This window comes from Pinus tabuliformis, chromosome Q (assembly GCF_031772625.1).
Source record: "Pinus tabuliformis cultivar Carrire ecotype Pingquan chromosome Q, CPIR1, whole genome shotgun sequence".
Classification (NCBI taxonomy): Eukaryota; Viridiplantae; Streptophyta; class Pinopsida; order Pinales; family Pinaceae; genus Pinus; species Pinus tabuliformis.
In genome coordinates this window covers 1048517060-1048532297 of record NC_142296.1, presented here as the reverse complement: position 1 = coordinate 1048532297, position 15238 = coordinate 1048517060, and the positions used below count along the sequence as shown (strand labels likewise).

The window sequence follows — 15238 nt, the reverse complement described above, 5'->3', positions numbered from 1 at the left end:
TCTTCATACAGGCCGACCAACTTATCATACATGTCCTTAGACTTATTCAAATTCCCAACATAAGCAAGTAAATGATCTTGTAAACCATCAACGATAATTTGCTTTTCTTTTAACTCACATTTCTTGTGCTTGTTCTTGACAATAGCGGAAGCATTCTCCAAAGGCTTAGGTACTTTTCCTTGAATGAATTCCAAACCATCATTGTTATCAATTATGATCTCCAACCTAACCTTCCATGCAACAAAGTTTGATGAGTCACCCAACTTCTCATGTCCCTTGAAGAATGAGGAAGACATCTTGTCTTGATTAGATAGGCTCCTTCAACTTTCCAAAGATGATTGCTTCAACTCGTCTTCTTATGGGCTTGTCCTTCACCTTAGCTCTGATACCATGTTAATTCTTCAATTAGCAATCTTTTCAACAGTAATTAATTCTTCCATTCATCAACAGTAATTGAAGATAGAACAGTAAATGCAATGACAAATAGGAGACAATCAACACATCAACAAGAGACACCGGTTTGGTCAAAGATCTAGGGAAAAACCCCACAAGGGGGAAAACCCTTTGTAATTCTTCTTCTATTAGATTGTCATAACATGTTCAGCAGAGAATACAATGAACAATCTCTATCAACAAGAGTCAAAGTCAAAGGCTTTGACTATCAACCAAGTCAACCAACCATAAATCCAATATACCAATGATGAAAAGTCAAATTTGGTCAACTGTCTCAAATCTGCAATTTTGTCCAAGTCAACAGTAGTCAAAGTCTACCCTAACCAGTCCACAACAATCAATGGTCAACCCTCCAATTAACTTGGTCAAAGCAACAATAAATATGACCTTGAATGTTGGTCAAGTTAAGCCCAAAATAGTCAAAGATATCCCTATCAAAATCGGTTAAGGAGAGAGAAAGTTGTTGTCACAATCTCCAATTTCTTGTGGTCATCACTTGGTCAAACCACCCAGATTTTCTCGGTCTTAGTGTCAGTCAACTCAGCCTATGAAAAACGAAATTTTCACACTCACAGTGAGTCAAAAATGAAGGCAAACTCCACCAAACTGTGGTCAAAATCTGCAATTTCCTGCGGTCAAAGTGCCCAGACTTTCTCAGTTTTTGTGCCAAAATTTATGGCCTACCAAGACAAAAATGCCCTCAAAAGATCAAACAAAAATTTAGTCCAGAAAATCAAAGTCAACGCTAGTCAAAGTTGTAGTCTGCTTTAGATTTCATCCACCTGAAATTTTATCCTTCCTTTCTAGCCCACATGTGTGAAGAGACCCTGCAATTTGTACGAACCAATGAGGAGAGGAGAGATGAGAAGTTGTGAGTTTATGTATGTCCAAATGAGTTGAAGGTCACTTGTATTTATAAGTGTTGGAGGAGGGCTAATTAGTCTCCCTAGGCCGACTAGACAATTTGTGCAATGGTGGGCTTCACTTCAAAAATCCACTTTCCCTTGTCCAAATCAAGTGCTTCAAAGGTTAAAATTGGTCCTCTCAAAAAAAGGAATCTAGTCCCATGGTGGGAATTTGTGACTGAGCTGCCAAAAATTAACAACATGCATGCAGGTTGAAGAAAGCGCTCTATGGGTTGAAGTAAGCCCCTAGGTTTGGTATGAAAGAATTGATAGCTATCTTATGAAGTTGGGGTTTACTAGAAGTTATGTTAATCCAAATCTATACTTCAAGGTTGAAAAGGACATGCCTTTTATTTTGGTCCTTTATGTTGATGATCTATTTCTAATAGGGACAAACCCTCTCATTTGTTAATGCAAGAGGGAGTTGACTTCTAAGTTTGAGATGAAGGACCTAGGGCTGATGTATTACTTCCTAGGCTTGGAGGTCTAACAAAAGTCAAGTGAGATTTTCCTTTCTCAAGGAAATACAATGTGAAGCTGCTAAAGAGATGTGGGATGGTGGAATGCAACTCTCTGTCTACTCCGATGGAACTCAACTTCAAAAAGCTATGTGGAAGTGTTGTTGGGCCTGAATTGGCAAACCCTGTCGTGTATAGACAACTTATGGGGGCCTTGATGTTCTTGGTAAACCCTTTTCCAGACATATGCTTTGTTGTAAATACTTAGATCAATTTATGGTTGAGCCACATCACATACATTGGGTCGCTACTAAGAATCTCTTAAGATATCTTCGTGGCACTGTCAACTATGGATTGAGATACATTGTCGAGAATTTGAGGCTACATAGATATTATGATGTTGACTGGGTTCGTAGTGTGGTGGATAGAAAAAGCACGTCGGGATGTTACTTTTTTTTGGAATCTGCTTCAATTTCTTGGATGAGTAAGAAGCAGAAATCAGTTGCTCTAAGCATCGTTGAGGTCGAATACATTGCAGTTAGCATGGCCTATTGTGAAGTTGTTTGGTTGAGGAAGCTCTTCAGTGAGCTATTTGGGCACGTGCTAGATACCAATGTTATTTATTGTGATAACCAATAGGATTCTCCTTTCAGATAATCTTGTGTTCCACGACTGTTCCAAGCATATTGATATCAGGTACCACTTTATCTGAGATATCGTACAACAGGGAGCAATAAGGCTCCAACACATCAAGATCGACAAGCAGGTAGTTGACATCCTCACGAAGCCCTTTGGGAAGTCAAATTCTTAACCTTCTTAGAGAGACTTGGAGTCGTGGAAGGACCCTACCATGAGGGTCCTGCTTAAGTTGGACATTGAGCTCTGGGAGCTCCTAGGGGCCTGGGGTACTTCTTGGAGTTATGTGTGACCATAGAGTGAGTGGTTCACCTTCCCCTATAGATACGTTGTGCACAGGGTGAGTGGTTCGCCTTTCCCTGTAATACCCCATGATGATATATGAGAGCATAGGGTGAGTGGTTCACCTTCCCCTATATGCATAGGATGAGTGGTTCACCTTCTCCTATGGCATATGAGCAGGGTGAGTGGTTCACCTTCTCCTGCAAAAGCCCCAACATACATCCTATCCATGTAGTCCAAGACCCTTGGGAAGTACCTCTCATCTGGCCAAAGAGTTGGGAAAAGTAGATAGGCACCATAGCACTGGCCAAAGAGTTGGGAAAAGTGGATAGACACCATAGCACTACAGACGGACACATCGTGTATTGACGTACTCCCTATGTCTATAGGATGCATGGTGTTCAACAACTTGATCTGGGATCAAGTCCGATTGGGGTTCTACCCCTGGTTATGTGGATTGACTTTTGTCAATGGAGCGTGGTAAAGTTTTGTGACTCGCTCTCGATCAATTCTTCTTCATTATCTATATCAGTGTCCAGCGGAGTTGAGATGAGATGCAAATATGGTACATAATGACAAGATAGCATGATGATCAATGGTCAGATATTGGCAGGTGGAATTCTCCCTAGTTGAAAGGGAGTGTTAAAATTGGCAACTAGGGCCAAATTCCACTTTGGACAGCTCATTTGAAAGAGATAATTATTGCATTGAATTTCTATTTTCGAGAGGACCAAAATCGACCTAAAGATCACTCAATTTGGACAAAGAAAAATATGTTTTTGAAGTGAAGCCCACACATGCAAATTGTCAAAGTCGGCCACATCATCATGTAGGTTCATGAAGCCCAACAAACATGTCTTTTGACCCTCAACAACTTGTATAAATAAGGATGACCTCAAACCTCATTTGGCACCTCATCAACTCACACGTCCTTCTCTCTCCTCATTTGATTGGTTCGTACAAATATTGGGCAGCAGATTTTTTTCACATGTAGTAGAAAAGGACAAAAATTACAAAGCCGAAAAATCTGAAGTTTTTGTGTAGTTTGACCAAGGTCTGACCAATGTTGACTTTGAATTTCGAGGCAGTTTTTGACTTCAATTTTTTGGGAGAATATCTGTCTCAGTAGGCCACATTTATTGGTAGAAAAACTGAGGTGATCTGGACACTTTGACCTGCGTTGACCACAAGCTTGTTTGATCGCAAAGTTGACTTCAGGTTGACCAAATTTGACTGCAGATTTGTTGACTATTTTGGGCTGACTTTGACCAACAAGAGAGGTCGAGTTCCTCTCCTTTGACCGAGTTGTTTTGGGGAAGTCTGACAACATTTTGACTGTTGCTGGCTTTTTGGTTAGGGCTGATTTGACTACTGTTGACTGAGGACAGAATTGCAAATTTGACAGCGTTGTTTTGGACAGTGATTTGGCAATTCAATTTTGACTTTGACTCTGTATTATTGTACTCTTTCTCTCTGGTGAACATTTGATATAATAATAAGAAACATTGATCAATGCGTTTTCCCGTCTTGGGGTTTTTCCCTAGCATTTGCCAAATTCTAGTGGTCTCTTGTCGTGGCTTGTCTTCTGCTTTTATTGTTCATGTTCTATCTACAGTCACTGTCAATGTGATGATTAATGTGATTGCTATTGGAAATTTCCATTGGGCTAACTAAAGGACATTGAAGTAATTGTTGCAAGCATAGAACATACCATTGCTATCTAAAATTAGCATGGAGTCTAGACAATTTGAATACCCCACAGACTTTATAGGGTGTTGAACTGATTGATGCATTCAAAATGCAATTTAAACAACAAAAAATTACAATCTCATCAAAAATTGTATCACTGGATTATAACGAAAAAACAAAAATGTAGAACAATTGGACTGCACCATATAATAATATAGCAATATTAGAGAAATTATGAACATACACATAAAAAGTTCATGTACTTAAGGTCTAATATTTAACAAAAACTAGGTGCACAACAATCTACAAACAAGTAGCAATTCCCAATAAGTGTAGTCACGTATCTTTGGAGTGAAGCCTTACATTCAAAGTAAGAATGTGGTTGTCACTACAAATTAGGTAATCAAGAAAGACTTGGCTACAATAGCACCATCCACAAATGCCAAGGATAAATAAGATGATAGCACCATCCACAGTACAGACCTCATGTCAATAAATAAACACAGTACCGACTTTAAAGTTGCAACAAATTGATCTATGCTTTTGCAAGCAGATAATATTATATCACCCTTTATATTTTGCAGTCACGATGCCTTTCAGGTAAAAACTACAATCCAAATTAAATATCACTTCCAACAGAAGTTTCATGGAGGGAAGAGCCTCTCTTTTTAGGGTACTGGTACAAATTGACCTGAAAGTTCTTGAGTATCTGATAACTTTTGGAAAATAATAAATATGAAAGGAAATTGATAACACAATCTTAGGGATTTAGAGGCACACAAAAAATCCAGATTAAAATGAACTGACAAACAGAACGCAAAACCAATAACTAACTCTTTAAATGTTTTGAAATTTATTTTTCCATGTACAGAAAGAAGGTAACCGTAATAGACCGGTTGCACCAGAGAAGTCTATCATAACTAATAACTGAAACGGAAATAGCAGAGGCGTAACATGGAAAGGTCTTAATGTGGATTCATCTGAACTTGTTGCTCACACTACTTGGAGAATTAAAGCTTGTAAACAATACCAACTGAAAGTTACTGACACAGCAAAGAACTTATTCCTCATTCTTTCTTCCTAGAATCCTTCAACTGGCCCCTCTTGCGAATACCAAGAGAGAACTTTAACCGATATGCATCCACAAAAGGTTCAGGCAGTGCATTTGCCAACCACCATATGATGGAATGCAGCCAGTAAGGGGTGCATCTTGGCTCATAACCAACCCACCTTAAGGCAGCACGTGCATAAGTATCAGCAGAAGGTACAAGTAAAGAAGCTTTCTTGATGGAGGCCATTTTAGTAGCTACATACAAGGGAACCTGTTGCACAAACACAGCCAATATTTGAATGTCTCAGCATCTATTAGCTGCATAATATTCTCTTTATCTCTTAAGGGATCAATCTGCAAAAATTTACAAATGTAAAACAGGGAAAATAGATATACCGCTAGAACAATCTCACTTGAACGTTTCACCATGAGGAAACTTTAAAACAGTGATGAGCAAACAAAACGACCTGACAAGTAAAAAGAAAACAACATTGGTTCGCCCAGCCCAGCATGATGCTGGTTGATTTCTCAGACTATGTAGCCTAAGAAATAACCTCTATGCTTCGATCTGTCTACTTCTGGTTGGGTTACTGATAACAACATGCCACGCATGTCTACTAGACACCATATTAATCCTTAGTCTAACAGTGTAACACAGTAACAGGATTCTTGCACATTACAAGAACCATATTTCAAGGATAGGTCACCAAATGATTCCTTTTTACCACTTGTTGTGTGTGCCTTCGCACCCTGGCAACCACTCACATGCCCAGAATTAATGAATAATAAAACAATAACAATTGCCAATATATTTCAGCCCAATATATCATAAACAATCGGGAAATAGAGATGTAACAACCCCATTTTGCTGTTCCTTTATGGTACATGGATCATGGTGTTTGTATGGTGTTTAGGTGCCTAAGTCTTGTGAAACTCACAAAAAGGTACCTGATGTCGTAAATATTGTGCATACGAAGTCATTTGACCATGTAAAAGTTGCCAAGTGGGAGACCCCCATTTTGCTGTTCCATTATGGTACATGGATGATGGTGTGAGTATGGTGTTTAGGTGCCTAAGTCTTGTGAAACTTACAAAAAGGAATCTTATGTTGTAAATATTGTGCATACTAAGTCATTTGACCATGTAAAAGTTGCCAAGTGGGAGATAAAGGCCAAGGCTCCACTAGTGAACATGTTAGTTCACCTAGGGACATTTTTCCTTTTCTTAAGTTGATGGGGTCTAAATGCTGAAGTACAAGAATGATGTAACCATGATATAAAATCTAAAACAAAGATAAAATAACATAAAAATATGGAATATAGTTGCTTTGAGAGTGAGCTGGAGGGAGAGCTATGATACGACGAGTGGCTCCCACTAAACTTACTATCCTTTCAATTGCAAAAAGTAGCTAGAGAAACAAATGCCTCGAGGCTCAAGGAATACACCTCACTCCCATGCACTTGAATGCTTGCCTACCACCCTCCTACTATGTATACATCTTCTTGAAACTTTGGAGGAGTTCTTTAGTTATTACTTAGATGCTCAACTTCTTTTTGGCAAGATTATTCTCACAAGGAGATCATGCTAGCTAAAGGGTGACAAGGGAGAACTTACTACTTGAGGATGAATTCCCGTACCAGATTCAAACATTTGGATCTCCATTGTGAAAGAGAACTATCGAGGGTGATTGCAGTATAAGAAGAAAATTCCTGCTCTTGTAAGGGGATTGCACCGTTCACAATGGTGGATTGAGGCAGATAATAGCAGTGAAGTAGTTTAATTGTACATCCTTGATTTTGTTAGTTCTAGCAAGGATTAGGTCTTGTACTAGTTGGAGCTAACAAGGCTGTCTGGCTAACTGCTGCAATAGTTCTTTTCTTGTAAGGCCTTCAGCTGTTATTGTTCAAAATTTGTGTTCCTGTAAGAGGATAGCAGAGATGGATTGAGTCAGATAATGGCTGTGAAGTCATTTCATGGCACGTCCTTGATCGTGATAGTTCTAGCAAATATTGGATCCTTACTTCAAGGATTAGACTCACAAGAGATCTTGTACTATGTGGTACTAGAAAGGCTGTCCAGCTAACTGCTGCAGTATTTCTTTCTTCTGAGGTCTTGGGCTGTTATTGTTTTCACCTTGTCCAGCAAATGGGCTTGCAGAGGTTCCAGCTGTTTTGTTTGCTTTCTTCCCTATTTTGGTATTGAGCCGTGTACATAACCTTTGGAGCAAGGAAATTTGCACTCCCTGCCAACTTGGGAGCAATAGAGAGAGCTATTGAAGATTGGAAACAAGAATTTTTAGTGGGGCAGCCTAATATTCAAGCCTAAGGCCCTAGTATTGATATGCAATTCATGGTAATGTTAAATTCTTAAAGGAGAAGTTTACTTAAATTTTTAACATTACCATGACATGACTCAGGATGTTTGAGAGTGGTTCATTGCATTTCATACGAAGAAAGTAGGAATTTAAATCTCACTCAAAATCCAGCAGACTTATCAGTTTTTCAGGTTTTCAGGATTGGGGGGATTGCAATGTTTCCATTGGATTTGTCATGTACAAAAGTATGGAACTCGTATTTAATCAAGAGCACCAAGCCCTCTATGTACCTTGATGTTAGTGACATTGGTTGTAGAACTCCTCTATCATGACCCTACTAAAAATGTACCCATCACTCAAACAAAATCTTGACTTGACATGCTACGTTGTTTCTATGTTATGTCAATGCTAAGAGGCTGATATTAATGACAAGGATCCCAAGATAGGCAATGATTTTGATGATATGCAGGTATTTGTTGTAGCATGATTTTTTTGGATACTAGAGCCATCTAGATCCTGTTTTTTGATGCATTTTCGGTTCAGAGATGGATTGCACCCTATGCTATTTTGGTTATATCCAATCCATCCTCACATGCTATATAAATGAGAACTTGTAATTTGTGGACCTGTGATTGATGAAGATTATAACTACTAGATGAATGATGTTATATGGTTTAATCCATGTTTTTATGTTTTTTATCACTAATTCATCATTCTACATGCTTTTGTTGACATATATGCATCAAAATATATAAAAATATATATTATATAAAAATTGCTCCCAACCCAAAAGCTTTTGAAAATGTCGCTCCCCACTCCTGCTCCCAAGTAGCCTAGCTTTGAATGAATTTGTGAGTAAGCATGCAGAATTCAGATAGCTCAGCCATAGCCTCTTGCCATCTCACAACCCAAGCTCAGGGTGCATTCTAGCAGAAATGCTTGCAGTTGAGTAGTGACTGCTCCCTTGGCAATCATTCTACATGTTCTGTTTAGCTTAAGAGGAGTGTTATGTCTCTTCTTGGATTTCTTTTATGTTATATAATTAAATTTGATATGATAAATTCCTAATTCTGCATTCCATTCTTGAAAGTTGCTCGCACTCTGTAAGTATGTCTATAAGCAAGTGTGCATAAACCCTCAATACTTAAGACTCAGTATGGCAAGGGAAACCAAAGCAGCTTGTGGATAAATACGATTCTTCCATGCCATGTGGAAATTGTGCCCCAGTTCTAAAAGTAGGGACTGGGTCTGCTATACCTTAGCCAAGTGCTGTGCAGTCACATTTAACACACAAACTCACAAAACCCCCTGTATTGGTCACCTTGCAATCATAAGCAATTGCTGTGAATAGAGATGGAACTATTTAGAACAAAATTACTCTCTTGCAGGGGTTATTTTAAACACGGGGAAATAATGGAAACAATTTACAAAAGATTCATACCACCACAGCAGCAGTTCTACTCGCTCAGGACAGCAACAGCTGCCAGAAAAAGCATGGAAGAAAGACATACATGACAGGACTAGATATGGTTGACCATATCAAGAAAGCACAGTTGGATAATATTTGATAACTCAAACCACATATTCAGACCACCACAACAGCAGTTATACTTGCTCGGGACAACCACAGCTCCACAAAAAGCACGGAAAAAAGACATACATGATGGGAGTAGATGTGATAAATTTTAATCAAGAAAACACAGTTGGACAGACATAGCTATAAAAGCAGTTCACATTGTCCACAACCTATATGAGAGAAACCAGATAGTGCCAAATACAGAACACAGTGAAACAGTGAGATAGTTATCAATTTGAAAATGGTTGAAATTGAATCACAAGTCATTCTTCCAGGCTTATTCACAGCCATGGCATAGCAAGCGCAATCAATGTTAACCAAGGACAATTGGATGCAAAAGAGAAGGGATGCAATAGCCAGTAACTACTGACACTAAGAATGATAGTGGATGGACTACTTCGGCAACAACTAGAATGCACAGTGTATAAGGCCAAGCATTACCATACTCTGGAAGTGGCAAACTTGCTGACCCAACTATATCAGGGAATGAGTTTAAAGTAACAGTAGAGTTTTTTACTTTTAAGAGTACCAATGGCATCAGTCCCTTCTTGAACATATGCATCGCAGTTGTATAATAAAGGTCTCATCTTAGAAAGGCACCATTATCTCGTCTAATTTGGGAAATCCTGGCCCAACAGTTCCACTCAAGTTGTGTCAAATAGTTCTAAGACATTTTCTGAGCTCATCCATTAGGTATGATAAGTCCTATTGCAGAACGAAAAACATCTCTACATGCAGAGAAGCAGTTATAGTAATCTTAATCATTTTAACAAGATGTACCTTAGAGTACATTCTAAGAACAATTAGCAGATTTGTGTATTGTCATTATGACAATGAAATAGCAATCGCTAGTGCAGTATAGGATACCCTGTGCTTACATGATTGCATCAGTATGTCAATTCTAACAAAGTAACCTTCTAAAGGAAAGGAAACTGACCTACAATGGTGTTGAAACACTAGGATTGGCAATACCAACCATGGTCATCATGCCAATTCCCTATATTGGCACAGTTATTTTATAAGAAAAGGGAACACTCCAATGTACTGGAAAAATAATTTCTGATATTCCTGGAGACCATGTCATGAAAATAAGTGATCCATTCTAATTTCTGGAATTATTTGAGAAATTATTTGAGCAGCCTCAATCCAATACAAACTTCTGACTCCCAACCAAGTGATAATAAATCATACCAGTGCCATTAAGAATATATTGCCATCAAGCTTGCTGGCAACTAAGAATAGAGCACCATCTAGTGAGAATTAAATTACCACATCGACATCACACTTTCTAGCATTTCTTTTTTTCATGTTTGGATGAAGAAATTAAAGATGCTAAAAGATTTAAATGACATTACTTCAGAAACAAATGATGACATACCTGGCACTGCACATCAACTCCACTGTGCTTGTATTCCACATAAAGTGACCTTGAAAACTGGTCCACATACCTGTTAACAAATATATGAAAATTTTGATTCATGTATCAAATCTCAGCAACAGCCTTACGAATTCAGCTTAGAATCCCAATCTTACCAACATACAAACCTTCCTTAACGATCCTTTTAAATATTTGAACAACAAAGAATCCCAATATATTAAAACAACCCTTTCAGTTTAATCCCATAAAAGACCATGGCATTAACCACTCAAATTTTCCCTGCCTTAGAAAGGAAAAATATCCATCTCTCTGTAATTAAAAAATTTCGTAGCTTCATTTGTTTGCAATATATTTCTCCCGATTTTAGACTTAAACACCTTATACGTGAAGCATAAATCCAGGAGGAATCCAACTGCAGATCTAAAACATAGATCATACCCAAAACACACCCCATCTTAAGAATGCCTTAAAATTTGACATTCTTCCATGTAACAAACCTAACATAAACGCTATCACAGATTAGTCTTAGCTTCAAATGCAGGCCACAAAAAGAAACTGAATTCAATAGCCCACATTCCAATTAAGAACCCAACCGTGCATATTTTCCAACCACATTTGGAACCCAGTAACACACTATATATTCAACACCAAAAATAACAAGCATTACACTTCAATTGCCATTATAATTAACATTTCAACCCCAAAGATAACAAGCATTACACTTCAATTGCCATTATAATTAACATTTCAACCCCAAAGATAACAAGCATTGCAGTTCGATTCCCAATATAATTCACAAAAGAACTTGGCAACTGGACCTTTCTAGACAAACCAGCAAAACCTATCCAATCAACAACATTCCCAACGTGATGCAAAATAAAATCTTTCTATCCAATATTATTCCATACAAGAAGAACTCCTGAAAGAAAATCAACATCAAAAACACACAACCACATGGAAAAAGAACCAAAGATCCTTACGCTTTGGTGGCAGCATAGACAGTGTAGAGAGGATCAGAAGGAATAACTGTAGCAGCGCCAGAGCCAATGTTCACGATGGCACCCTTCTTCCTTTTCAACATTCCAGGGAGCACAGTGTGGACCATTCTAGTAGTACCCTCTATATTCACTGCTATGAGGTTTTTGAGAAGCTGAGAATCAACTTCATGAAAGAACCTGGCATACGGGTAGGACATCCCAACATTGTTTATCAGAATTCCAACATCCAAGTCATTAATGGCCTCCTCTACTCTGTTCATGCCTTCTATAAGATCTCCAGTGAAATCCACCACAATAGTTTTGACTTGGGTTTTGTATTTGGCCTGTAATTCATCTGCAAGGTCTTTGAGCTTGGAAGGACTTCTTCCAACCAAGACCAAATTGATCTTGCGACGAGCTAACTGAATGGCAAATGACCTTCCAATCCCATCCGTGGGGCCTGTCACTATTGCCCATGAACCATACTTGCTGAGATTCTTCCCAGGTCGAAGAAAGGTCACCCAAATCCATTTTAGGAATCCACTCGAAGTGTTGAGAATGGTAAGTAGACCAAGGGCTCCGACAAAGAGGAGAATCATCCTCTCTGGCCCTGCTTGGTTCAGGAACAATAACAACGGATTTGATGTTTCCATAATAATACCAATCCCCTCACTCTACGTTATGCGCTGAATCTGAGGATCCCTGAGAGACACACATCCAACAAACACCATAACCACCTTGAAAAGCAAAGAAACAAAACAGGTAATTAATTAAAGATGAGTAAAGCTAACACTATAGCCTGAAATCTGGGCGACTGTGCTTAGTTTAGAAAATCACAATATTTTCAGGGTACTACTTTGCATCTTATTCGGATTCAAAAGCCCAACAGGGAATAAGAGGTAATACACAAATCCATTACAGCCTGAAAGCTAATACGCGAACCCGATTCCTATGGTTTAACAATAAGAAGAAAAGTGGGAGGGCAGATTCAGAGACCCAGATTACAAAAATGGGGCAAAAGAGCAAAGGCCGGACAGATAGAGAGATTCAGGCTCTTGAAACAAAATATTGTGATAAAGAACATACTGATCTCATGGCTTTTAGTCAAAACTCGGAACAGAGCAAGGAGCAATGAACTAGTTTTAAACTTCGAAATTGAAATCTGAAACCAAAATGAATACCCGCTACAGCTTCGCATCTCTACTTCAAGGAAAAAGAGTGAACTCAGCTAGTTTACGTGCCCATTGTTGAAAAGCAAGAGTTTTTAGATTTTAGTCCTGGAATCTAGCGCAAACTACTGAAGCCCAATACACATGAAACTCGTACCTTGCGAAATCTTAGAGCTCGGGCTCTCGGGTCGAAGAGATCCAACAGAATTGAAAAGCTTGTATTCAACGACGGCATACGAAGCTAATCCTTCATCCCCTTTGATGGAAAACGGGCAAAGGAAAGAGAGATGACCTTTGAGTATTTAAAGTGTAGTGCCAGTTTAACATGACGAATTAATATGGCTTATCTTCTAACTGCCCTGCTACTCGAATTAGATATTTGACAACCTGTAAAAACCCGCAAATTGAAGAGCCAGAAAGGAGGAGTTAAACTCAATAAAGATAGGTAGCAGGTTGGTGGATTTTAATGAAATCATATTAGAGTAAACCACTGAAAGACTTTTGTTGGTATGGACGATGGTTGGCGATTCCTTGTTTGGCTTCCATTTCAGCTGTCCATCGACGACGGGATACTGGGGAAGTAGCCAGAAGTAGGTAAACAATAATACCTATATTGAATGGAGTTCCAACACTCCCTTCAATTCATTGATGATGCCTGTAAATTGCCTACTCGGATTCATAAATTGTATAGGAAAATCGTCCATCCGACGAGAGGATTTAGTTAAATGCGAAATAATCATTTCTGATCTAGGGCACATCACGAATGTAAAAACAAAAACAAGCATAAAAAGGGAAAGAAAGGGAAGGGTTTTCCCTATCTTAATTCATGGGCTATAACTATAGTACACTTTCACACTTAGGGCACATCACGAATGTAAAAACAAAAACAAGCATAAAAAGGGAAAGAAAGGGAAGGATTTTCCATATCTTAATTCATGGGCTATAACTATAGTACACTTTCACACTTGGATGGATTATTTTTTCATTAAAATTACCTCAAGTTTGGTTTTATTTTCAATATTTCAATTAGAGCTCATACATGGGTGATTGGAGGTGTCATCAATGGGGTGGTAGTGTAGGGATGGTTGGTACTTTAATGTGGAATAGGTTTGAGGTTTAATGTGGACGAACTTGTTTATTTTTGTTTTTATGTTGATTGTTTTTTTTTTATTATTATTATTTTATTTATTAGCATTTGTAGTGGGAATGTTAATAGGAGGATTGGGGAATGTGGAATGTAATATTGAAGTAAAATATATGGACAATGAAATACAATCAAAATTTATATTTGTATATATCTTTTAAGGAATGTAGTAAGAGATTAAATTTAAGAAGAAAGTTGCATTAACATAAATGTCCCAGAACAATAGCAATCATTGCAGAGAGAAGGTGCATACCAATAAGATTACAAGAGATTGCAAAATTCAAAATACAAATGTAATTTTGGTCTAAGATACACAACCTAGAAGTATTTATATTATAAGATGCTTATAACATCAACATGAGTTAACAATGCTAAGGGATAGTTAACTAGAGATTACAAAATTCAAAATAAAAATGTAATTTTGGTCTAAGATACACTGCCTAGAAGTATTTATATTAAAAGATGCTTATAACATCAACATGAGTTAACTACACTAAGGGATTTGAATCTGATACTACAATTTCTATGTGTTCTTTTGAGCCTTCAGGGGTTGTTCCTGCCATAGGGGGTATGCCAAGGTGTTGCTCTATTATGTCAAATATGAGGTCCAAGTCTATCAAATGGTGATGAAGGTCCTCTAAAGAAAGGACACCCTCTGAGTGTTGTTGTCGAGGTTGTTCCTGCCATAGGGGGTATGCCAAGGTGTTGCTCTATTATGTCAAATATGAGGTCCAAGTCTATCAAATGGTGATGAAGGTCCTTTAAAGAAAGGATACCCTCTGAGTGTTGTTGTCGATCCACTAGCTTGGGTCTCAATAAGAATTTCATCTGTCAATAAAGGTCAATAGTTTGCATGTATTGTTTGAAATGACCCCTGGTCTTCCTTGTGTTTGGGATTCAATCACCCATTCTACCAGTACCTCTGTATTTGAGAGAGGATTTCTATGCATGGAAGCTTCTCCCTTAGCTCGTGTAGTATCTTCTTGGACAAGGCCTAACATTAGGTCCCAATATCATCCAACGAAAACCTTCAAATGATAATGCATGCATGTGTGCCCTCTTTAGGCTCGTTCTTGATAATAAGTTGCCCCCCTCCAAACCTACACCCACTAATATTATTTTTACACGAGATTACATATTCTCTTTATCTTAAAAAAATAGATTCTATTTTTTACTTTTAATTATTTTATGTCTCTATGTAAATTT

The 15238-nt window shown here is 38.1% G+C and overlaps 1 protein-coding gene across 2 annotated transcripts; it reads right to left on the bottom strand.

The window, feature by feature from the left end:
• Positions 1 to 5235: 5235 nt before the first annotated feature.
• LOC149223098 (very-long-chain 3-oxoacyl-CoA reductase 1-like) lies at positions 5236 to 13665 on the bottom strand. Of its 2 annotated transcripts, none has more exons than XM_089385762.1 (4): positions 13046 to 13665; positions 11723 to 12456; positions 10743 to 10812; positions 5236 to 5745 (listed from the first exon to the last, which is right to left on the bottom strand). In XM_089385762.1, the coding sequence occupies exons 2-4, from the start codon at positions 12370 to 12372 to the stop codon at positions 5491 to 5493; spliced, it is 975 nt and encodes a 324-aa protein (XP_089241888.1). In that variant the 5' UTR covers positions 12373 to 12456; positions 13046 to 13665; the 3' UTR covers positions 5236 to 5490. The 2 variants fall into 2 exon arrangements, with proteins under 2 accessions (XP_089241888.1, XP_089241887.1); XM_089385761.1 differs by having other exon boundaries at positions 11723 to 12421; positions 13046 to 13664.
• Between the last annotated feature and the right edge of the window lie 1573 nt (positions 13666 to 15238).